The sequence below is a fragment of the Pangasianodon hypophthalmus genome, chromosome 25, assembly GCF_027358585.1.
Source record: "Pangasianodon hypophthalmus isolate fPanHyp1 chromosome 25, fPanHyp1.pri, whole genome shotgun sequence".
In the NCBI taxonomy this organism is placed as follows: domain Eukaryota; kingdom Metazoa; phylum Chordata; class Actinopteri; order Siluriformes; family Pangasiidae; genus Pangasianodon; species Pangasianodon hypophthalmus.
Window position 1 is genome coordinate 9,246,008 of NC_069734.1, and position 27,067 is coordinate 9,273,074.

The 27,067-nt window shown below is 38.1% G+C and overlaps 1 protein-coding gene across 4 annotated transcripts in view; it reads right to left on the reverse strand.

Annotated features, from left to right (window-relative positions):
* Positions 1-12,897, reverse strand: part of mtss1lb (MTSS I-BAR domain containing 2b) — a 76,957-nt gene extending 64,060 nt beyond the window's left edge. For 2 of the 4 annotated variants that reach the window (XM_026937508.3, XM_026937506.3), the window contains exons 1-3: positions 12,383-12,897; positions 1,358-1,419; positions 1,181-1,254 (exon numbers count right to left, since the gene is read on the reverse strand). In XM_026937508.3, coding sequence (XP_026793309.3) covers positions 1,181-1,254; positions 1,358-1,419; positions 12,383-12,466 — 220 coding nt within the window. In that variant the 5' untranslated portion in view covers positions 12,467-12,897. The remainder of the gene's footprint in view (positions 1-1,180; positions 1,255-1,357; positions 1,420-12,382) is intronic. The other 2 variants (XM_053229368.1, XM_026937510.3) reach the window with 2 other exon arrangements.
* Between the last annotated feature and the right edge of the window lie 14,170 nt (positions 12,898-27,067).

Genomic DNA, 27,067 nt, shown 5'->3' on the forward strand with positions numbered 1-27,067 from the left:
AATGCCTGTTTTCTAAAAGTGAACTGTAAATGCATGAGTGATCCTATGGATCACCAACCACATAATATTCTATTCATGTCCACACCCACATAAACACATCCTCACACACATAAAGAGCATCAAATTCAGAGTTTCTGCAGGGGTGGAGCCAGATAGGAGCCACAAGGAGGCAAGTGAAAGCCTGGAAATAAGCCTTGACTCATATCCATCTCATAGTGATGTCACCATTGGAGTGTTGTAAGTGTTTTGACACATAAAACATACATTTTAAAAAGACTGAGTTTTAGGCATCCAAATAATCTTTGCTGTTAAGAAATAACTTAAAGTGTTTTTTTTTTTTAGTTTTGTGGAACCACAGACAACAGCACCATCAATAGTTGTAAGTAAAAAGGAAATTCACAGAATGTTATGTAGTAGAGGCTGGAACTGACTTCTTTCCAGCCCAGACTGTAGATTTATTCAGCATACCAGTGACTAGTTGAGTCAAATGATTATACTTTGTGAAATTCCCCCTAGATTTTGTGTGCATTATGAATAATTTATTGAAGTCCACTTAACTGTCACACCCATAAAACCACCATCAGCAGTGATTGAGAAGCCACACATGAAATACAGTAGTGGATATAATAAACATGAACCAGGTGGATCACTTTCTCAGTGACTCATATTCTCAGGAACTACAAATAAACAGGCTTAGCAAATACTGTCAAAGTACAAATTGCATAAAGGGACAAGCGACAGAAGAACAAGTTTTGTGTGGTTTGAATGAAAGAGCTGGCTAATGGCAAGCTTTAATGTTTACGTGTTTGGTATTTGGAAGAGACATGGCATGATTACACACTTAAAACATTTCATGAATGATACTGCCTATGTGTCTTTAAGAAAGTATGGTCCTATGTGTATTTTTTAACAGTTTTATGCCTGTGATGAGACTCCATAAGGCTATAAGGCTCAATTCTAATGGTTTTATAATTGTAAAGACGAGTTGCTGACAGAAAGAAAAAGAAAACATTTGTCGCAAATAGCTTGGTGTGCCTTGGCCCTCCATTGGAACCTGGATATGCCACAGAGACTGTAGACTGATCTTTCTAAAATGCCTAATTCTGGAAAACTCAAATCCCCTGCTTCCCAGCAAGTCACATACACACACCGCATCGCACACACATACACACAGTCCTACCTCGTGTGTTGGTTGCCATATCTGCCACCTTTTGAAAGGCATCCAGAAAAGCCACTGCTGCAAGCACGGTGGTTCTAAGAAACGAGACAAAGAAAGTATATGAAATAATGACATTATCTTTCCTCAGCCTGCAATAATAAGGCTTGTTCTGTAATGACAGGTATAGATGGCACTCACCGGAGCTGGGCATGCAGCTTGGTAGCCTTGGCACTGAAGTCCTCCCAGACCGGATATGAACACTGCAACAGAACAAAGGTCCACATTAGGCTAAGCAGATCTGTGTTTACAAGAATCCTGATAACATTGTAATGCTTGAATGGGGACTCTATCGTTGATCTATCATAATCTCGTAACACATTTAGAGTGAAACAGGGGTCAGAGGGTTACAGCTGTGACATTTGTGTTCATGCGAATGCGTAGCATTTCAAACACAAAGCTCCATTAGCTGTAGATCAGAGAGGCAAGTGTAGTCATGCGTTGTGTGATTTACACATCCTGTGTGCGGTGTGTGTGTGTTGGGGGTGATTTGGCCTGCAGGAAGAAGAGTCCCATGATAAGGATCTGCCTTGTTACCACGGAAACAGAGAGGGCACAGTGCTCCCTGTGACGTGTTATAAAGGACAGCGGCACCTCAACATGTCCCAGCCATTACAAAAACAGTATTAAATCCAGATCACAATCAGAGGACCACACGACTGATTAGCATCTTGAATTAATTACTGTCCACAATTCCATGTAAAATCACAACTTACTGCAGTATGGAATACACTAGCCAGCCTAATCTCTTGCTGTGTGTACCTGTGAGGGAAGGAGATGAGGAGGTGTGTTTGATCAGGTCGTTCTTTGTTAGTGACGCAGTGAGTGTGCTGACGAGTGAAATTAGCCTCACTCGAGAACACAGCTGGAGGTCAGAATTCACTAATACCACCACAAACCCCCCAAACTGTGTCCTCCTCCACCTCGCCTCACCAGCCCAACACAACTGTACCCCCTCCTGCGTCGGCCCGACATCATACCCCTGTGCCTTTAACACTTTATGGGGGTAGACAGGGGGAAAGAGAGGGGCAAGAGAACAAAGAGGGCAAAAAATACCAATGATTTCCATCAAAAAGAAAGGATTGATATATGATGAGAGAATGACAGACAAAGGGGAAAAATAAAAATGGGTGAAATAAGAATAAAATGGTCAATAGGACTCATTTTGGAATAAATATATAAGTTCTGACACATAAGGACAGGAGAGAAACACAAAAATGAAGCAACATTATATGAATGTAAATAAGATAACTAGAAGGTGGGGAACAATAAGAGAAGGAAAAGGGCAGCCAAAAGAGGTTGAGGGGGGCAAATAAAAAAGATCAAGTAATTGGAATGAATCTGATATATAATATAGAGTTCAGAGATCAGATAACACCAAAAGAGTGACAAAACTAAGGGAAAAAAGACAGCCAAAAAAAATGGCACATGGAGGGTCAAGAGACACCCTCCAAATAGTGACACAATAAAAATGAAGGGAATGAAAAAAGATGTCAGCAAAGAAAAACAGTGACTAATTAAGAGAATGATAAAGCGTGGTGGACAGAGAAAGCAAGCAGTAGAAGTGACTTAAGCCCTATATGGACTGGAATAGTTTTACATGTGGAGGTGGGGTAATATAATTATTACCAGAGTATGTCTGGGTTTTTAGTTCTGTCTGAATTTTACCTACTATAAAAGAACCTGTAGAAATAACCCCAATTGATATATATCCCAGCTGAATTACCATGAATTAATATTTTTGGTAAAGAATCTGTTATATCCTTTGGGAAACAGGTTTCGCACTTTTTTTTTTTTCAGTGTAAAGACTCTAAAACCAAACCAAAACCCATCAGGCTATTGGCCGAATTTAAAACTCAGGACAATAAAAGATAGACCACACTCAAAAGGATTTGTCAGAAGAATCACCTCTGAGGGTTTTAGGTCAGTCATTGAGTTCCTAGCAATGTTCCATAGATATAGCCTACAAGGTTTCACAGCTATAGCCTACTATAATGTGCAGGCGAATGAGGAGTGTGTTTTAGTGAGGGCAAACCAAGCAACATTGTGGATGTCCATTGCGGGTTTCAATACACAGGAAGGCTGCTACAAACTAGGATAATCCATAATCACAATCAGAATAATAAACGAGGGTCAAAACCAGGAAACACAGAAACACAAGTCTTAAAACAAGCAATTATAATAAAGGTCAAAACAGTGAGTTTGCATTTATATTAAATGTGCATACATTGTAATGGCACAATATGATTTATCTCTGTGATTTAGACACAGATTGTGTATCCCATCCAAATCTATCATAATGACTTAAATCTTGTCCTGTCCAAATAGTACTTTAGAAAAAAAATGTAGAGGACAGAGATGTGGATGGACAATAGGAGACAAACAGCGAAAAAGAACAAAATATTAGGAAAATACCAGAGTGAAACATTACATTAAGAAAGGTGATAAAAATACTCCAAGAAAGATAGCAAGAGAGAGAGAGAGAGAATAAGAGGAAGAGCGCGAGATGCAGGAACAAAGCAGTCAATAGACAGTATTTTGATACAAACACTGAAATTCTAAAAAAAAAAATAGAAAATGGAGAAAAAAACAGACAAAAATGGACAAAATGGGAAAGGAGAAAATGAAAAGAATGTAAAGAAAGACAATAAACAAACAACAGGATATAGACAGACATGGCCAGAGAAGGCAAGTAATATAAAAGTTTTGCATTAAAATTAAAACATCTGACACTCTGTACTGTAATGTAAGATAAAAATAAAAAGCAAAATAGGAAAAGATAAGAATAAAGAGGTGGTAAACCAGAGCAGGACTGAACAGAGAGCACAGTCAATGGTGATGGCACTAAACTGGAGTCATCTCGTTTGATCTGCCGTCTCATTGACGCGTTTGATGTCAGACATTTCACTCTGAATCCAGAGAGTGATATTCCCAGTGGAACCCTAAACACACACCCAGACTGTTTGAAGTGCTCTATTCTGGTGTTCAGGCCTGAGGTCCATCATACTGAAGAGGGCTTGTGAGGAAGAGATAAGAGGATAGAGAGACATGGCCGACTCCCTCTATGTCCAGATCCTCATTCATACCTCATTAGCATATTCACCAAGCTAATCTCAGAACTGAGCAATCCCTCAAGCCAAGCTCATTTTCGCTCTTGCTATATCCCATCATCCTCTTTGTGTTCTCCCTGTTTCTTTCCTGATTCGCCAAACAGGCCACAAACTATTGGATAAGTACAAGAATGCGTCACACGCTCTCTGCGGAAGGAGACGGTCGGATGCACATGGATGTAAAGGAAGTGGGCTATTTTAACTTTAGCCTAACCAGGCAGAAAAAGGTATTACTAGTGCATTTTTATCAGGACAAAGACAGCCAAAAGGATAACAAATGATAAAACAAAGGCAAAGGATGAGACAAAGGCATCTCTTTTTAGTTGCTTGGCATAAAGATTTTATATACGCAAAGAGAAATATTAAAATGACTCTATATTAAATGGGAAAATGTAAAGACGCACAACAATCCATACTGTTTTTCTAGATGCTCACAGACAATTTGCTGCAAATTCAATGCCTGGATTGATCAAGCAGAGGACAGTGCCGTAAAATACAGGACAGTTTCATGACAATAGTTCTTCACAGTTCTATTTCATGTCTTTAATAGGTCCCAAAATGTTTCCAGACCAAACTAAATATTAATGCATTACAAAAAGTATCACATAAAAAATAACTAAATATTGTAATGCATCTAAATTCACAGACGAAACCAGAAAGTTCTTGGAGGAACATGACTAAGCTACCCACACTGACAGACACGTAATCATATTTTTATATCAACAAGGACATGGTCAACATGAAATATTCCACAAATATTCCAATGAGAAATTTAAAGGAGACTTTCGTGTCTGAAATACAGTCCAAGACCCAAGCACTATCTCCATCTTAACGGATACTTCCTTAAGAAACTGTACTAAATCAAATCAAATGCATCTGGCAGAAAATGTCTTCAGGAAATGGTCTTGCAGGGTGTGTTGCTGCCAATTTTTGTAGAAAGACAAGGCAGGAGAGATTTTAGTATACTAAAGAGGATAAACATGGCATAACAAAAAGCAATATAGCAGAAGAAGTCGTAAGCTGAGCTGCCTTTGTCATGACCTGGTGGTGAATTTCAATAAAAGCTCTTGGAGAACAATAGAATTATAAATGCTGAGCGATAAAATCAGATTGATTCATCATGCTGTATCGAATGACCTGGTAATGACCACCAAAATACACAAACACTACTGGAATAATCTGTACAGGAAATGGCAGCTTGAAAGAATTTATCATACCTTAGTTACCCTGCTAAGAAGCAAAAAAAAAGGGGATCCATGTAGGTTATTTTGATGGTTAATCATTCTAGGGTCCTAAGAAAGTTCTTTTTGGACCATTTTGTGAAATGAAAACCCTGTTGTTGAGTTCTATACAGAATATTAAAGATTTACCCAGAGAGACAAACCAAGGAATACTTTAATGTGCTCAATGGACTCATATTTCTTTCTCTTTTGGGTGTATATGTACAATATATGGGTTTGATTTCTGCATACTGATGAACCTTTAGACCTTCCAGGAATTGTATGGTTCACTATTAGGATAGTGATTAAGGCTCTGAGCTAGTAATCAGAGCATTATTCAAAATCAAATTCAGAAAGCCAATAAGGAACATTGTTTAAGAGTATGCATAAACACACTTCCTTGAGGAAGTGATCCTTCAACTTCCTTTGAATGATTTCCAGTTTTCTTAAGGGTGGCTACTGGGAACTATTTTATTTACTGAGACTTTTCCTTTCAGAAAGAATGCCTAGTAGACCACCTTTAGGAAGCTAGGACACCTTAATTATCCAAAGAACACATGAAAAACCCTTTAAAAAATTAACTATGAAACATTGTTTTTTGTTTAATTCACCATCTGCACATTACACTATATTTAATACACTATATTCTAATAATGTATGGTGTTATTTCAAGCTTATACAGTTGCTACCCAGGACTTTTGTACAATGCAGAATATCATCCTCCATTTAACAGAATATTACATCTACATAAAACGAGCATTTTTTTTTTACTATGAATTAATGTTTCTTATGTTTTTGCTGTATAAATCACTGCACACCCGTCTCTTGCTTCATTTGCCCATATATGTCTATAACCTCTGAAAGGACTCTACAATCGCTTATCTTCTCAAACAAAGAGCCTCTCTCCACTTATTTCTCCACTAATGAAAAGCTATTGAGCAGCCATTGCCTGGGAGTTTAAAAGACAAATTCTGTCAGTGTTCAAATGACTCATTTTCATTTCTGCTACAAAAATGAATAGCTCACTACGCAGCTTAATTTCTCTCTTCTTTCCTATTGATTTCAGGGCAATCCAGGGAAACATGAGTGAAACCACATTAGCCTGATTCCATTGCTCCAGATAGTGAACCAGTTCAGACACTCAAACAGCAGCACAAGTGAAAGAAATTGGGAAATTTCAAAGGAAAGAAAAAAATGGGCTTTGTTGCTAAAATCCTTGTTTCCCAGTTCTCAAGAAAAACTCCATGCTTAAATGATAAATCAGTGTTTGTAATTCCATAAACAGAAGCTACAGTCTTTACTCACATGATCTGGAACAGTATATCAGTGATGTTGATAACAGGGCTCCTACTGTGCATTAGGTTTCTTTAACACTGTGTTTGGCAAATCATCACTCACTTTACATTAGCAGACAGCAGTAAGTTGTTGTCAGATGAAAAGAAGACTTCGCTGCATAATTTATGAACAAGGATTCATACTGATTTCACCACATTAATGAAAACCAGTGATAATGTAGATGCCTTGTGGCGCTGGGTCTGATAAAGAGTTAGCCCCATTGAAATATTTGACATAATACATGAATTTATTCATCTTTTTTCTTCCATTCATTATTCATTACTGCTTTCTTTGTCTAAAGACATTGTCTAAAGAGTTATACGTACATTGCCAGCCAATTCCATTTTTTTTGTTTTGGTTTTGTTTTTGTTTTTTTTTTTTGCTGACTTCTGGCACAGTTCGGATATTGTCGCGAAGCTCAGATCAGATTTTTTTCACATCTGATATAGGCCACATTCGAATGAGATTCTAAACCTGAAATCTGCAATTTGACTCACATCTAAACACCTGCATCCAGTGTTCATGTTCATTTAGAAGTTGCTATGTGACGATGGGCTGACACCCAATAAATGTGCCTGAGTGCGATAGCTGGCTTCCGCCACAAGCCACCACAAGGCCGACACAACACGATTACACAGAGCATTAGCCTGGAGAAATGTTGTGATGGCACAGTCGTGTATGCAAACGGTCACACAAAAAGTGAAACGCTTCCCTATTCATCCAAAATCTCACACCCATTCTCCATCGTCAAAGATATCAACTCCATTTCACCATTCTTTACTTCTCAGCCTCCACCACAGTTCTTGTGAGCTGGAGGTAGAGGTCAGTAAAGCAGTGCTTGCCAGAGCAGCAGTAAGGAATCTTTTCGACTCATTGTTATAACTACTGTGTTGATTTGATGACCTTGGATGATACTTGGAAGAAACCCTACTTGTACAATATGATCTCTTGTATGGTGGGGGTCACGTTCAACCACTGTGATGCTACTGGTAAAAAGTTGCTGTTTTCAGCCTTGTGCATTCTGGCAAGGGAATGATGCAAACCGAATATGGGTCAGGACGTATATGTAAACAGAGATGACAAAAAAATATTGTGTCAAAATATTCATAATTTTGCATCAAGGCCCACAATGTGAATGCAGTGAGCTTGATAAAGATGTCTGCTGAACCTGACACTGCAGACATCACACAGAAGAAGATATATTGAGGAACGCTTTCCCTTTCCATTGCTCCCCTCCTCCACCTCTTACACGAATGATTGTGGAACACAGAAGAACACATGTCTTGTCTGAGGGAGAGGCACTGATAGGTTGGTGGATTTCAGGAGACATCTTATGAGCTGAGCTACTACTTTAAAGCCAAGCTGATTGGCTTTGTGCTTTTCTGGGCTGAGGACAAAAACAGGCAGCTTGTCTTAGGCTCTACATCTTACTCACTCCCATGAACGAATGAGCCTCATGTCTTTAATCCTAAACTGCCAACTTCTTTCATTTGTTTCTGTTTGAATGAGTCCATCCTTAGTGTTAGTCACTGGTCACTGAAAAAGCATAGATAGATTGACAGACCTCCCATGAATAAATGACCCAATGAATACATGTATCCTAGTGCCTCACAACAACAACTTAATGTTTTTCTAGAAATGGAGTCATGAGCATTGTCAAAGTCGTTGGGTAAAGTTGGGTCACAGTGGCATTGGGGGCAGGAATTTATGAACTACAAAGATGACAACAAAGACAGCTGATCATTCATAGGCCATCTGGAGCCCCTTATTAATAGCCGAAGCTGTGGCCGGGAAATACATGGAAACACTGACAAAATTAAGATGTACCATAGTATACTGTTCGAGTTATGTAGAGTAATAACTGCTAGAATAACACTTTTTATATAACTGCCATATATATATATATATATATATATATATATATATATATATATATATAACTGCTAGAAAATGAGCTATAAGCTTGCATTTAAAGACAACGTCTCAAGTGAAAATGAAGGCTTTAGGAATACATAATGCTAGCAGAATTGAGAAAGCTAATTAAATCAACGCTAACCAACAGCTAATTGAAATGTAGCCAGATTTGCTGCCATTTTTTGCCTCAGTATTCAAGCTGTAAAAATGACCAAACACTGCCTAGCATTTTATCACAATCTCCAAAGTTCAACAATGTTATCACAACATTGTACATGAGGACAACGCATTTTTTTTTTAAAACCTCCCCATAACCTTTCCCCCATCAGGGACAGACTTTAGGACTAATGCAGCCCAAATGCTCACTACCTAGGCAACTTCCTCTCTAATAGAACACAAGAGTAGTTGAACTGTCAGCAATAACAATTTTGTACATTGAATATGATGATAAACCTTGAATCCTTGAATCTGAAATCATGTAAACAATTAGTAGTGTATGACTTGTTGCAGCTCTAAATCAGTGAAAAATTGAATATATACAAAGATGCAGCATTTAAAAGGCAATGAAGGAGAAATGGAAGGAGAAATGTCCTCAAGGAACTCCAGGGCTATTTCCTTACAAACTTTTATTTGTGTGAAAGCCACAAAGGTCCAACACCACAGGAACATCACCACACCTCGATGTCACTGACAGAAAACTGTATTTTCACAGAATACTACAACCATTGGAATGAGCTCAAAAGCACATCCATTGATCAGCCATATTTCATCTACTACTACACAGAATGATCACTCTTTATGAGGTTTCCCAAGAGTCAGCAGACGGAAGAGACAAAATGAGTCTGACAGGTCCAACAACGCCTTAACCAAGCTGGCTCGCGTCCAAAACAACTCTTCCACCCAAGACGAGACAATTCATCTTTAATAAGCCTTCAGAAGGGCTGAGGAAACACACGCTCGAAGGATACAGCAGCCCTACACACTAAATAAATAAGTGGAAGACCATGAGTAGTCTCACTAGGATTGTCAGGTTGAGAAAAAACTGGGTGGAACTGAGAAGGGGAACACATGCTCTTGTTCACACGTTCTCCAGCCCTGCAAATAGCACTGCTTGTGTGGATACTGTGCACTCAGTAAGCTCAGGTTACATTAGAGCCAGTAAGAGCCATGGTTTCATGTGCTATTGGTGTTGATTCTCAGCTGATTTATATATGATATCCTTCTTATTGAATTTGGCAAGTTAAAAGGATGACGAAGTTGCATCGAAGATGAGTCCTGTGCAGACTGAGGACCAACCTTCCAGTCAGCACATAAATAGCTGAGCTGCCGTTGTGTGTGTGCATGTGTGCGTTGAGTGATTCTTCTCTGTACACTGGTATGCACATCTCAGCAGGAGGCTTGTGAACGTAAACAGGAGTGATATATAGCAGGTCCAGCTGGCAAACACATGAGCGCTTGCATCATTCACCTCTAGCCCGGGTGGCCAGAATACGCCCCCTTGCTCCTCAAATATTAGATTAAAGACAAGGACTTGAGGTTCTTCCCTCCTTTATGCATTAAAATCTGATTTTTTCCAACCAATCATTCAAGCTCATAATCAACATGCTGTTGTTGCGGTTCCTCCTTTCAAAGAGAGCGTCTCAAGGCAAACACATTCAAATACAGACACAAGGTCATCCACATAAATCAACACATCTGGTCTAATGGAGTTCATGTTCTCAATGGCAATGCAGAATAGAATCTTATAATATGCCCATTTTATTTGTAGTCAATACTTGTTCATCTCCAGGCATTCAATTGCATTCTCTCAAAGGAAATTTGACATACAATGGATTTAGACCACAGCTCAATATTTTGATGGGGTTCCTACTGTATTCGTCCACCAGAACAAAGGCCATCCAGACAGCATGCTGGCTGTCAGACGCATATAAGGAGTGCACAGTCATGCCCTCAGGGTGCCATCCCCCAGCAACAAAGGAACGCGGGCACTGAGCTACAGACTCCAAGAGCAAACCAGACAAACTATGCATGCATACAGAGCATGGATTTCATTCATACAACAAAGGAAACACTAGTGCTGAAATCTGCACATCCACAGAAACCAGATGGCTGATTACTCAATGTTCTGAGAAATCACAGTGAAACTGCAGCATCCAGAAAGGCATTTAATAACTTCCCTGTGGTTGTGAAGCAAGCCCTGCATTCATATAAAGAACAAGCACCAGCACAATGAACAAGCAACATTCTGTGGGTTCATCTGATTTTATGATCATAAAAAATTCCCCACATGGGTTTCAAAGAGCTTTGAAATGTCACCAAGCTTACCAGAGAGAATATGTCTGCTGATTTGTGATAAAATCTAAAAAAAGAGAGCATGGTGACTCAAGAACAGCAGATTACAAGATCAGGGTCCATGTCTGAAATATCTTAAAACATCTATTAATTGTTTATAGTATCTATCATTCTGCTATGATCTAAGATCTCGAATTTAACCACCATTCATCTCCAATATGCAGAAGGCCAAACCAATACCAATACATGGTTCAGTAATCTGGCACAAAGGTCGTCATAATAAAAGCACGACTGTGACGTTTCAAGACGTGCCCAGTGGAACACTGACCTCATTTTGGCCTCGTTTGGTGCTTCAATGCAAACACTGACCCCAGTGACCTAGTACAACAAACCTATTCCAAAATACGACAGAATGTAGTGAGTCATGTTAAGACCCATATTTTTGCAATCCAATGGTGCATAGGTGGCACACAACAAACCAGCGTGTTGCAGAAGATCGGCGTGTGTACACAGTCAAAACATAAACCCAATGGGAATAGGGAAAGTGCGGATGAAATAGAAAGATGGAGCATTCCTATTCTGAGCAGTTAATCTGGAGGAGAGGACACAGACACTCAGAACCTTGGCGTATCTGGTTCACGAGAGCTTCTAAGTCAATATCCCTTTTTAGCTCATTGTCTTGATCGCCCATAAAATGGAAGGACAGGTCATATCCAGGAGAAACCCACAGACCTACGCTTTCTAGCTTTGCAACTGCCATGTATGTGTTCCATTGTGTGTCTTTAAAACTGACACTGGACATTAAATCCATCAGGAGAGACGTCGTACCTTTTCTGTAGTGCGCAAGAAGAAAACAAGAGCACCAACCATGACTGGATGGCACAGAATGGTGAGGTTGTAGATGCTTATTCAGCAGCAGATGCGTCTGTTTCATTGGTTTTGGGGGATTTATTGCTTCCTCTTTTTTTTTTTTTTTTTCAATTCTAGTACACAGGAATGTTGATCTTTTATGGTACGTTGCAATAGACACCATCTTTCCTGCAGAGAGCTCACCTCCAACCCACATCAACCAAAATCAAGGATGTAGCTCACCATAGAGCAAATGATTTTATCAAAACTCCAACATGCGCCAAAGCACCTGCGCCTCTGTCTAGGACGCAATGCATGCATGTGCGTGATATATGCGGTGCTGGGATCTGATGCAGATCTGCAGGAGATGCATGAAAAAAAACGCACGAATGCACTGGATACTGAATGCGTGTTAATCACCGACCTAGCTATAGGCTGTAACCCACCTTCATGTCATTGACAATCGCCTGGAAGAGTCCGCCGAGCGCGCCGCACTCCTTCTCCACTGTCTCCACATTTATGTTTTCCATGATTAGAGAGGAAAAGAGAAAAGAAAGACAGAGCCCGACACGAAAACGATGCCCCTGGTATTCCCTTCGGCTTGGGATAACGGTGCGGTTTCCCCCCCAAACGAAGGACAGGAAGGGAAAATGCGCAAAGAGAGAGAAGGGATTTAAAAAAAAAAAAGACAGAACGAATAAGATTGAATGAGTGCTGAGAGTCGACTGCCTCCCCGATTTAAAGAGAAAAGAGAGATTCACTCCCTCTCTTCCCTGCGCGAGGAGGTGAAGCTCGCAGATGGCAGCGCAGGAATCACGGTCATCTTCTCCAACCGGAGAGCCGGACTGATGGAGTGACGGAGCGACGCCGGAGCGGAGAGCGCGGACAGAGCGCGTGAGGCGGACGCTGCGGCGGGAGCGCGCGCTACTGCTGCCGCTGCACCGAGCCAGGCGGTAATCCGAGCCATGGGAATGGAAAGAGGAGGTCACGTGGAAGAGGGGGAGGTGGGGAGGTGGGGAGGGAAGCGCGACATGCACGCGCATTCACGCACTGACATGCATGGACAGTCCCGCACAGACAAACACACAGGCGTACACGTGTAATTCTGTCTTTGTGGGACATGTACAGTGACTTGCCTCATAACACACAAATGCACCTATCCCTCATCCCAGACACTAAATTATTTATTGTAAATAAATAAATAAAACGCACTGACGCGCGCACACAAAAACGCACGCACTCACGCACAAGAGTACACGTCATTGTATCTTTGTGGGGCATTTGCACTGACCTGGGTAATAATATGCAAAAAAAGATTTTTTTTTAATCAATATCTAAATAAACATGCACGCTCATTCACGCACTGACGCGCGCACGCATTGTCCAGCGCACACGCACACGCACGCACGCACACACACACACACACACACACACACCTGTAATTCTATCTTTCTGGGACATTTGCACTGACGTGTAATATATACGTCTAAGTCTGATCTCAGCGACTAAAACACTTTGATAAATAAATAAATAATCATGCACACGCATTGACACACACACACACACACACACACACACACAGACACACACACACGCATGCTCAGTACAGCTCCGACATGCACGCACACACACTTGTAATTGTGTCTTTGTGGGGCATTTGCATTCACTTACATTACTTCTATTATATCTACACCTAGCTTTAATGAGTAATTGTGGCAAAGATGGAAAGAAAGAAAGAAAGAAAGAAAGAAAGAAACTTTTCTTTGGTTTAACATGCAGAAAGTTTATAATATGATAATCTTAAAGTCTGATGAGGATCTGTAATTCATGAAGCAGGCGAGTTCAGGGAGTGAGGTTATTTTTACCTATCCTGAGTGAAGGATCTCTGCATAATCAGGACAGCTTTAATAAAAATAGCATATAGGCTACAGGAACTTTATCTCACAGAGACAGACTGACTGCTGACTACCTAGCCACAGGGAATGAACGAAAATCTATCTTAATCTGAATTTTCCATGATAGACCTGTTTTATTTGTGTATACTGTATACAATGTGCTAGTTTACATCAAAGGGTTTATACATGATTTAGCTCTTAACTCTTTAAATAATGACCTAAAGAGAACTAATAATGTAATCTAATGTAATGTAATGTAATGTAATGCCACAGTTTCCTTGTCAATAAAATTAAAGTTGCGGTGAAAGGGTAAAGATAGGGAGACATTGGAGCTCTGGAAAGGGATTACAATGACAGGAATCAAGGAAACACAGGATACACAGGTATGATGCATCATCTTTTAGTCACATTCGAGCTCTCTCACTTGCTCTCTCTGGGGGGTCCACCTGCCAGGGCATGCATTGCTCAGCCTGATGGAAAGTGCTGGCATCAGCATCACAGCATCAGTCCTGCTCGTCTCCACAGAGCCCATCCAGCATGCCTAGACCTGCCACTCAAACCTGTCCTTGAATTGTGCATTTTCATCTCATCTTTCATCTCGTCACTTTCAAAAGAAGGATGATGTAGATAGTTATATGTTCTCTGTCTGACTTTCTAATTTAAATTTACTCTCACCCCAAATGCCCTGAGTCAATCAGCAAAGATCTACTCTGTGCCTGAAGCCTGTTTTTTCTCTTATTAATATCTTACTAATTCAGCTTTTCACAAATGGCAAGTGTAAATCACCAGACACTTACATCAGAAAGCACTGGTTAGCTCAGTAACACAATTTGTACAATAAAAGTTTCACAAAACAGCAAAATCAGTCCACATACATCAAATTAAACATATGGCCCAAACTGGAAGATACAGAGCTGCTGAGGTGACATGGTGGTTATTTTTAAATAAAGTATAGCCATGACTTAATTCATTGAGACCACAATTTAAGTTTCTTGCAACCATTAATTCATATATTAAGGAAATGAGTGAAGTTTCTCGAGATCTATTTAGTGGCCACTAAGTATTTATCTCTTAATACTGTTGTATTTTAAAATGAGTGAGACACAGAAATCATTTGAATTAGACAACTGTGGCCACAAGAACCTAAGCATGGATCTACTGTTGTGCCACGGATCATTAGCCCATGTCACCTTAGTGACAATTTTTAAATTGAATAGACTTTTGTGCCTGTTACCAGCAAGTAATTACCTGGAGGCCACGTATTAGATATGATATTACTGCAGCATGTTAATTTGTGGGCACAAGTTAGACAATTAGTGGTCATGACATTTAGTTACTTAGTTACTGGCCTTTTGTTTTCTTTTCTTTTCTTTTCTTATATGTTACGTTACCTTATTTAGTCAGCGTACTAAGTAAAAATAGGTTACAAAGAAAACATTTGGCTCTGAGGTACATTTATCCTGCATCTCATCCCATCCACTTTTTTTTCTCTTTCTTAGAGGAATTCTATTGTTTCTATGCTGTTCTGATACCTCCTGCTACATCACTGTTTCTTCTCTTTACCTTTTGTCCATGCAGCAGATGGACAAGAAGGACAGAAGGTCCTGGACAGGACAAAGCAGTTTAAACTGATAACATATGGTCCACATTCTAATGCAGTTTCCTTGGATAAGAGACAACAGAAAATCACACCAGGGCCCAGTGGGTCCATGGAGAGAGGGAGAAAGAGAGAGAGAGAGAGAGAGAGAGAGGGAGAGAGAGAGGCAGAGAGAGAGAGAGAGAGAGAGGCAGAGAAATATAAGGACATAGGGAAAGAACATGAGTAATGAGGATAGAATAGAAGATTTTACAATCAAAGTGAAAGATTTCACAGTATTAGGATAGTAGGACATTACAGTGTTGGAACTGATTATGATCATGAGAATGAAAGAATGAAGAAAAACATGACAAGCTGCAGTTTTTTTTGGCTTCATTCTTTTTCTTCATTCTCTTCAACTCCCCCCAACACACACACACACACACACACACACACACACACACACACACACACACACACACACACACACACACTCCAAAAATCAATCAATTGACAAAGACGTGTTTGCAGTCTATAGTTTGCTTCTTTAGGTTTGCACTGGATCTGTGGATAATCTGTGCCTAATGTAGCTGTCAGGTATAGAAAACTTATCACTACCAATTTAGTTGTGGAAACTGCACGTTTAAATCTTCCAACCTTATCTTATAGTTTCAATTTACAGCTATAACAATCTCTGTGAAAATTTATTGAGGTTATGATAGCCAATTAAGTCTGCATATAAAAAAAAATAAAGGTCAAATATCGAATTTAATTACATCCAAATTGACAGTATCAATTCTAATACACAATTTCAACTACAAATATTTTAAACTTAACAGGTACTTATCTTACATGACTGTGATGCAAAGAGATTCAAGATGGCTGCCACTTTTTTAGCTATGCAACCTCATTTTTATAGACAACACTTTGCCGTATACAGTGTCAGAAACCACGTAAGCAAGTCTTCTCAAGATCAGTATGAGGTAAATCGGTTTGAGGTAATGATTTGGATTTGCAGTTTGCAAGATGCTAAGCTAGCAGCTATAAACATCTCTTACTTGTTAGCTTCAGACACTTTTGGTGTAAGTTACTTCCTCTTCAAAAGGTCTCAAGTTCAATGAGCCCAAGCAACAGATCGAGGGTCGTCACTGACATTCAACCTCACAACTGTGTCATATCTAAAGCCATGTGACTCTCTCTGTGTTACACTGTTATATATCCTCTGTGCCTATGTGTGTATGTGTGTGTTGGGGGGGGGGTTGGTTGGCTGGTTGGGTCTTACTGGGACTCGTTTCAGTTATTGACCTTGGGAAGTGGCATTCCATCAGTCAGAGACAGTTTATAGAGAAATTTTACAGCAGCGACCATTAAATCAGTCAGCGCTGGGAAACATTTTTCACAAATCTTAATCAGATCTTTACAGAAAATATCAATATGTTGTTTTTTTTAAAGAACATTAAAAGCTGGAAGGAAGCGTAAGGAACTATAAGAAAGCAAACGCCCTCTGTCAGTCTCACCTGTGTATATCTATATGCTCTTGCTTTGTTTCAGACTGTCACACACAAGCTTCAGTCAAAACTAAATTCCAAATATATTGTGTAATTCTATCAGATTAACTCCAAAGGTCAGGCAGAGACTATTGCCAAACTGCAATCCTGGGCCCATGCCATTACTGTGGGAGAATGAAATAACAAAATGATTAAATATGTCAAATATTGATGGAACATATTTCGAATTACTTAAGCCAAAGCAAACCTCTGCATCATTTTGGGATCTTTTCCACAGCTGAGTTGTCTCAGACATGTCATCGAGAGCACATTCTCAGTTGTCTGGCTATGAAAAATAGCAATCACATCCGCACCAAGCTCACCATCGCCGCAGGGGCTGTGTAGTGCTAATATTAGCTTTCACTCCAGGGAACGGGGTCTTTATGTGTAACCACAAGCCACTAACTAGCTCTTGAGTGCAACTGCAGGGCACTTCAGTGTTCCGTTTTATTTCTATTCCTACTCGTGTGTTGAGATTCGTTTTTTCCCGAATTAGGAGCCATTAAAAAAAAGGGTACTATTACAGAGCCTGAGAGAGGGTTGTTTCAAAATAGACATGTGGTGCATATGGTAAGGTTATAGTGACACATAAAACATGCTGTGAATGACAGCTTTAGAGAGTAAGAGGAGGCGATCGCCTCCATTTTAGTGATAGGCATTTTTTGGCCTCTAGGCATTTAAGTGGCCAATATAAGCAGGATGTTTTCCGGTTTATCCTTATTCACTCACATGGACATGGCTGTAGACAAGGCTGGAGTGAAAGAAGTTTAGAGTCTCTCATACACACATACCTACATATATATATATATTTATACAGTACTGTGCAAAAGTCTTAGGTACCCTAAATTTTTTTTTAGAGCAAACTTTGTTATAGATTTTTATTTTATGACTTCTACATTATTTAGATTTCCAAACATTAGTTTTCCAGCACAAAATTAAATGTTACAAGAAAATGTTTGTATGTCAGGAAAGAAAGCAGCATACTACATAAGAGACCACTTTTCCAACAGAAAACATAATGAAGGCTGCTGGGTTTTGCTGCAAAAATAAGAAGCAAGTGTGACAGTCAATGTCACCAGAAGAACTGTGGCTACTTCTGCAAGATGCTCAGTAAAAGCATCAGCTAATTTCCAGCTCATTTCCTTATAAAACTGCACACATTGTACCTGAGACTACTAACTTTTTTAAGCAAAGGGTTGTCACACCAAATATTGACTTTGTTTCATTTCATTACTGTTCACTGCTCTTTATAGTATATTTTTAATGTAGAAATATTTAATATAATCATTTTTGAAGGCATCTTTGCTCTACAGAATTTCTTTGCATATGCCTAAGACTTTTGCACAGTACTATGTATTTTTTTCCTCTTTCAGCTGCTCCTGTTCAGCATTGCCACAGCGGCTCACCCATCCGCATGTGTTGATTCTACTACAAGTTTTACACTGGATGCCCTTCCTGACACAAACTTTCCCATCTTCCGGGCTCATTCACCCCTCCAGTGGCTGGGGAAGGTTCCCTGACCGGGAATCAAACCAGGGCTGTGGCAGTGAAAGCACCACATGCTAACCACTATTCTACCAGGGAACCAGAGTCCCTCATACATATAACTAAAGGAAAAAAAAATCAATGTATAAAGCTTCACAAAGGCAGATGAAATTTAACCACTATGGAATAGATGTTTATACATCTGTTTAAAGAGGTGCTCAGCGATTTTTAACCTAATCTCTCCTTAGCACATGTAATTATCTGTAATTAACACAGACAATCATTTTGACATTATCTCTTGTACCCAGAAAAGAACAGAAACCTGTTTACCGAAACCTAATTATAATGAAAGCTTGAGGTTGCTGTATATCACCAGCTTTAGGGACTAATCTTTATAATTAACATCTGATCTTCAGGAGCATCTAAGATTTATTTTGCAATGAAATGTTGACTTGACATTTTTAGTTTAAACTTCTTTCATCAACATGTTGGTCTACACTGCAAAGAAAAGACATCTTATGAATATAGTCAAATCTATACTGTATATTCTCTATTATAAGACTACAATAAACTAAATACAATATTATTAAACCTATTTTTTTCTGATTTTTTATTTTCCAATAGAATAAGAAGATTTACAGCTTGAGATTTACACCTTATTAGTATTATACTACTACTACTACTAATAATAATAATAGTAATAACAAACAAACAAACAAACAAACAAAGTGTCCAGAAATATGTTGAATCCTATATTTGGCTTATGATAATCTTATACCAGGAAATGCTAGATAAATTTGACTATATTCAAGATATTTTCACTTGCTGTTGTGTTTTTCCAGTGTATTTTAACATTGGTTAACAGTTTCCTACATTACCCACAATGCTGTTTGACCTGCTGAGCCATCACTTGATCTGTACCTAAAGAGAGCGATGCAGCGGCGCTTTATTCCTATAGTCTGTCCTGCTCTCTCATCTCCTCATCTGTACACTCTTTTAAAACAGATTGGGTTCCAAAGATTTAACATTCTTGCTAATACCACCATCAGAGTCATGTCATTGTTAAATATGTTTCCTCGTATTAAACACCATTGTAACTGCGCTGGCAACGCCCCCTGTGATGTCAGAGCAGCACACAACTGCTAACTTCTCACAGAAATAACGATAATAGATCACCATCCAACAAATTAGCACCAGATTCGCTAAGCATGTCACAAATACTTCAGTATCAATATGTTATTTAATGTGTTTCAGGGTGGAGTTTTCCTTTACGAGAGATGTGTCTGTTGTAGTAAATAAACAATCATGTATTCATTTAAATACTGTTCATTATATTTAATGAAGCATTCTTGGCTCTCCTAAAATGAAAGATGGATGAGAGAACCTGCTTTTCTAACCACATTTCAGCTCCACACCAGCTTACCCATCTAGCTCTTCAAACTGGGTCAGAGTGAGTCATTCCACACTTTCCCTCTCGGTGTCTCTTCTCCCCTGCAGCAGCCTGTGCTAGACACCACAAGACTGCCTACGCTTCTCACACTCATGACTGGATTCTCCCACAGGCTTCTGAATAGCGAGAAAGGCTGTTGGCAGAAGAAGAGCATGGCTGAAAACCAGCCAAGAAAAAAGCCAACGATGCCTTCTGCTACCGTGCTGCTGTAGACTAGTGAAAATGCATCACGCATGCTACATGCTACAACAGCCTTTATCATAAAGGATTGATTATTACTGTCTTATTTTTCACTTTACCTTGAAAGTAATAAATATGGTGCTGATCAATGTTGCCTTAATACAGCCTGTGTGCTGGTATTGTGTTAATAATAATTGTGGTATGGAGGATCGTGGCCTTTCACCACCATAAACAAAGCTACGGCATGTGAACTGTCCTTGCTTTCCAACTTCTTATTCTCCTGCCAAGCCAACAAAATATACTGACTGCTTTATGACACTGTCTAATAATCTTTAAAAATCTAGCTTTTTCTATCATGCATCTGCCTTCTAATACTATGGAGCATCAATTTACAGCATCTGTTTGACCTTCCATAGTTCAATAAATAAATAAATAAATAAATAAATAAATAAATAAATAAATAAATAAATGTGCTTCAAGCAAAGCATCATGAGCACCTTGAGATTTACTGATGTTTTATTATCGATTTTTAATTTCATTGATAAATTTAATTAAATTGTGCAATTCACAAAGTTATCCTATACTTCCTAATATTTTTATCCTATATTTATATCCTATAATTTTTTTTTCACTGAAGCTATGAGGCGATGTAGCTGAAAATAAAAACAAATTCTAGCTTAATATTGTTTTTGTAAATACATGAACAAATTTTCATGTCTTGGCATTAAACTGCATGTGTAGTTTTGTTTTATAATTAATTATTTCATACAATATCAGGAATAGACCATGTTTCACTTAAATTCAAAGAGAAATTATTGTAAACCCTGCAGAATTTCCAGCTTTCTGGCACAATTCTACCTGGCAGGCAGAATGAAAATTCTACCTGGCAAAAAGAAAGAAAAGTGATTCAGGCCCAGAATTGCTTCCCCCACAGTGATGCAGTATTCAGCATATGATGCATAATGATGTTTAGTTCATTGTTATGGGTTGCAGTACGTCAGACAATGTGGTAATTAGCAGTACCACACTGCTAAATCTGTGTGACAGTGCTGGATGCATTTTGAGGCAGATCTCTATAGAAAAGATCTTGGGTGAGACTAGCATTACTACTGTTAGTAATAGCATTATAACAGCAGTCCTTTTTTAGTGCAAATTCAGTCAAATGCTTACTTGTGAGGAATTGTGTTTTTTTTCATCTTTTACTTTAAATATAATTATTTATTTGATGATGACGATGCAAGTTCTGCATGCCAATGAGCCACATTTTCCAGTTATGTACATGTTATGTGCTAATAACAGGGTTTATATGGGAACATTATCATTAAATTGGCCTAATTTTCCAACTCAAGGAAGTAAATTTATGACCCATAGACCACATTTACTTTTTTGTTTTATCGATCTTGTTGAATCAGGATTAAATTGAATCTCCCATACCACGTCCAAAGGTAGACATATTTTAGCCATGTTATACATGTTATGCATCTGTCCTTCTAAGCCACATTTCACAAACTAACCCTCTCCCCAAACATGTGAATGCCAAAGTTCAATACTCATTTTTAGTAAGCACTTTATCCTGGTCAGGGTCGTAGTGGATCTGGAGCTAATCCTGGAAACACTGGGCACAATACATTCTTTACCATGCACACACACACACACGCCCTGCACCATTCACACACACACATATTCATTCATACCTGGTGCAATTCAGAGTAGCTAGTCCACTTACCAGCATGTGTTTGGGAGGTGGGAGGAAAGCAGTGAACCCGGAGGAAACCTATGCAGACACTGGAACATGCAAAACTCCACACAGACAGAGAATGCTGAAAGTGTTGCCTTTAAAAATGTAAAAGCTAAATTAAAATATAGAACAAAAATTTTTTTTTATATATATCAACCATTTTATTTATAAAATAACTAAAAATGAAGAACACTGGAATTGGGTGATTTCCATTTGAACGTACAATACAGCTTTCATGTGATTAAAATTGTATCAGGATAAAATCCAGATACAAGACACAGGTGTAAATGGGGTCATAACTTTTGAATAGCTCTGCGAAGCAAAGCTAAATTTAGACTCTCTGTCTTTTACCTATAAACTGCACTTCTACTTTCATAAGTGCATGAACTCAAAGTTTTTTGTGAGCTGAACTTCTTATCATAGTGCCTCAGAGACGTCTTAAATTATTCAGAAAACTGCCTTAGAGTGAGTAAGCACTTTCATGCAGGGGAACAGTATTTTGGGTGACTTAGCAAAAAAGAAATGTTTCATAACTTAAAACTTTGTGGCTGGATGACACTAACGTATAGTCATCTTTCCTTAAAATGACATCAATCCTTGTGCAACCTGCTCGTAAACTTATAGGAAGCACCTGCCCTCCAGCACTACACAGTTCATGTGTATCATTTGACCTTTGACCCTTTGTGAAATTCCAGACCCCTCATCAGGGTCAGCTCGTAAGTGGAAACAGAGCACAGGAAACCAGTGTGTGTGTGCTGAAGCACTGGGATGTTGGGGTAGAGGTCATTAGCCTTGGAGCTATCAGTGATTTAACACATCCTCTTCACAGTGGGATTGCAGAGGCCACGTAGCATGCACTTCATATGATTGATGTTTTCTACTACATGTGCTGTACATTCACAGGGAAAAGCAGGGATTTATATATACATATATATATATATATATATATATATATATATATGTATATATAGATATAGATACATATATATATAAAAATCAGTAGCAGTAGTTACTGATTTATATAAATCAATATTAAATTAATATAAAGCAGTAGTTTGTCATTTTATATATATATATATCTTATATACACACACATATATATATATTTATATATATACTGTATATAAAATTATTATTATTATTAGCAATAATTCATTGAAAACACAGTTTCTGCCATCTTTGATAAAGAACCTCTTCAGAGAAATTTGTCATAAATTCCTTTCAATGGTAAGTTGAAGTGGAAGTAAAGTATTAGAATATGTAATGATAATGCATATAATTTATTAGCAATATGCTTTGGATAAATAAATAACAGTTTACTAAGAGCAATTAAAGCAGTAGTTTGTCATTTTTGCTCAAAGTTGTCAAGTCTTCCTCTGACCCCACCTCCTCTGTTAAAACTATGCACAGCATGCCTCATGTATTGCCTTTAAGGCAAAGGAGCAGAGCTGAGCAGCAATACTTTGGCTTGGGGTGAAGCTAATTTCCTGCCCAGACAAATTTACAATTACATTTCATGTAGAAGCTTGTAACAAATAAATCAAGAGACCCACTGCATGGCAAGATCGTAAAATCACAATATTTCAAATGTACCTGGCAAATTATGTGATTAGAATAGGCTTAGAAATACGTTTAAAGATTACAAATGGCACCTTTAAAAGAGCTGATTAATGTTTTTAAAAAATGAAAAAGCAGAGTACATTTATTTATTCATTTATTTTTATTGAACCTATATTTAACTGTGAATTCTCTTTAGATTAGAGAAATATCTCTCTTGCAAAAGATTCCTGGCCAAAATGGATGCTGCAGTCTGAAATATGAATCAATCTTAACTTGTTGTGTAGAATATATTGTAGCAGCCAGTGAAACATTATTAAGGTAATAAAAAAATATAACTTTGTAAGTTGCATTTCACATAATTTGATACTTGGGTGATTTGTGTTTTTTTATGTTATGACTGCATGTAGTAAATGAGTCACTTGGATTAAATGTCTTTCTCACTCTCATGTACAGCAGGAATAAATGGATTAAACTGGGAACAGTAGTCAGAGTGGGTTAGACAGGAAGGACTGGCTACATTTCAGAATGACTAATGCACATAATAAGGAGGAAGCACAGGTTTGCTCCACACAGGGGGTCTCCTGTCTCACTCACACACACTCACACACACACACACACCTGTCACTAAGACGAAATGTCACCTTCACCCTGCATACACTTCCCGCATGAGTCAGCAACACTTTAATATTCTCTCACCCTACGTATTAATCTCTTTTTTGTGCGTCTAATACTTTTTGTGCGTCTTTAAACCTGCATTTCTGAATTGTGGCTGTTCATGGGAGTAGAAAAGATGATGGAGTAGCTCTGCATGCCAATCTGCATAGATAATTCTGTGTGATAGAAGGCCAGCAGATGGGTCTGCTCCTGTCCCCCCGGTGATTGACCTATCTGAGCATCATGGTGTTTTCTGCTCTTCTTTTCCACACTAGGTCTCATTTAATCCTTCCTTCTCTCATTGTGGCAATGCTTTTGCAACAGGTAGCAACTGCATCAGTACCTGTCCTCTCAGTCCTTTAGCTAGTAGGTAGAAAAGGAGGAGTTTAATAGGAAAAGACCCATGATTTTGGCCTAGACTCTACGAAAACCACCCCTCCTCTCTCTCTCTTTCTATCCACTTCTGTCACTGAATGTAGGTCTCTACACGCCTACAGCCATCAGCACCAATCAGTTCTGCCCCAGTTATTGAGGCATCATAAAAACACACACTCAAAACATGTGAATATACACAACATACGCAAACAGCAATGACGCATAATCATATAAAAACACATTTTTTTCTAAGACAGAATATACTGTATTTACACACATATAATAATATATATATATATATATATATATATAGAGAGAGAGAGAGAGGATATATATATATATATATATATATATATATATATATATATAGTATAAATCCCAGTAAGAAGTACATATATGCTTACTGTGAACATAAGCAGATTAATGTTGAGATTTGATGACATATGTTGAGCTCTATCATTAATAATATAATGAAAATAGCAAGACAGATCTGTTCGCAGACCGTGGGCCAGTGGGTATGTCTCTTTGATTGGCAGATGGCTGTGTCTGAGCTCATGTATAGATTCAAAGCCACACACTTCAGATGTTTCTGAAATATCCAAATCAGTTTGCCATCTATATAATTTTAGAAGTGAAGATTACATGAATGTTTGTGAATATGATTTAATAATCCTCTCAAAACTCCTGTCAGGGGGTCTCATGTTAGCAGCCTAGCTAGTGTTAGCAATGAAGATTCTTAACTGGATATAGCAGAGATCCTTTACCCAGGATTGGTATTGAGCTGATACCAGCAAATATCATGGATTGGATTTCAGAGAAGAAAAAGAATTAATTTGATTTGATCCTGTAATAAATGGAAAAGATTGGAATTGGAAAATATTTTTTTTGAAACTGTAAACATTTACATGTAAAGAGACATGATTGTATTTTTAGGATTGTTTTTAATTAGATTTTTTTTACTTTATTATTTTCATTTGCAATGTAAGTAATTTATATGTGAAAGCTGCTTTTTTATGTAAGCCATGTTTTTAGCTACGTATATTTTTAGTGCTTCTGTTTTTAAAAAAATCATTTTAAAGCATAGTAGGTTTTAAAGAAAAAAATTTGAATGGGTATTGATATTGGCTAATTCTCAAGGTGTCAGCAACAGTATCAATATCAGAGAGGAAAAAATGGTGCTGTGCCATCACTATTATACACATTTATGGATATGATTTGACACTCAAAGTATGTCACGTTAGCTCATGATAGCCAGATAGAGAGCATTTTCAGTGAATTTTATAAATATTTATGAATATGAATATGTATGTCAAAATGTATGCGGCGCTCCTGTGCTGCAGTCGGACTACAATCTTTAAATGCAATTTTCTCCCTTTTTAGACCTATGTAATAGAAAATGTCAAAATTTGACTATGTAAAGGCTTTCCCAGGCCATCACACACGTAATATGACACTGTATACATCACATGTGCATGATTAAACTGAGTCGCATATGAAATCATAGTTGGATTCCATGTAGTTGCCATTAATTATGCTTTAAAGCTCATAGCTGAGGGTTTCAGTACAGTGAGGTTAAGAGACTTTGTTTGTTAGAGGAACTTGGGAACACAACAGGCCAAGACACAGAATAAAACAGAGGGTCACGTGCGTCGCAAAAACTATGATGTCTACCTGACCTTTGCAGCTTTGCAGTCCAAATCCAATATATTTTAGCCATCTAGAAAGTGTTTGAAAGTTGAAAGATGATGCAACCTTCTCTTAGTCTGCTGAAAAGCCTCAGGCTGAAGTTGGGTCACACTCTTGTGGTACATTCTGAACTGCACTCAGATGACAAAGCCATTCCACAAGACAGTTGTTGTCTCAGTGTCAATAGACCTGTAAGCAAAACAAATAGCATTCTGCAATGTGTTTATACAGCACAGACATGCTATAGTCTAGGACCTGTCCATTTCTTACGTAATTTTACACTCCGCTGAATGAACACACTAAGGAATACTTTGATATCACACCAACAAGCCTGTAGCTATAAACAAAACAGTTATTTTTTTCTTCTGGAGAAAGAAAGAGTAGGAGGACCGCAAAAACGAATATATGTTGCACTCATTAATTAAATTTGTGTGTGTGTGTGTGCATATATATATATATATATATATATATATATATATATATATATATATATATATATATATATGAGGGAGAGAGAGAGATGTACATGCAAAAGAAATGTTCAAAACAGACTTCTGGAGTTAAAATAATAAACATGACAAACAAAATGTATTATTCCATCATGTATTTCTCCATTGATTTCTTTTGATCATTTCATTTTGGGGATAAAATTAATAAACCATCTTGAGTGGCTCAATATGTATCAGTAATTACTGTGTAGCTACTAGCAAGAAATTAAAGATTAAAGATTGCTGTTAGTCCCTGATGCTGTGATATGGATCATTACTTGCTTTTTTTTTTAAATAGTAAGAAGATGACGGTAAAGGTGGACGATATGGCGGGTGAAAAAGTCAGCAGGATTTTCAAGAGATAAAAATATTCTAATCAGTTGTTGAAAGTTCTGTGATGTTTGCTGACATTAGCATATTCATTTATATGGGTGGTTGGCTGGGTCGATAATGGTAGCTAAATGGTTAATTTTCAGCAGGTAACAAATCCAAAATTC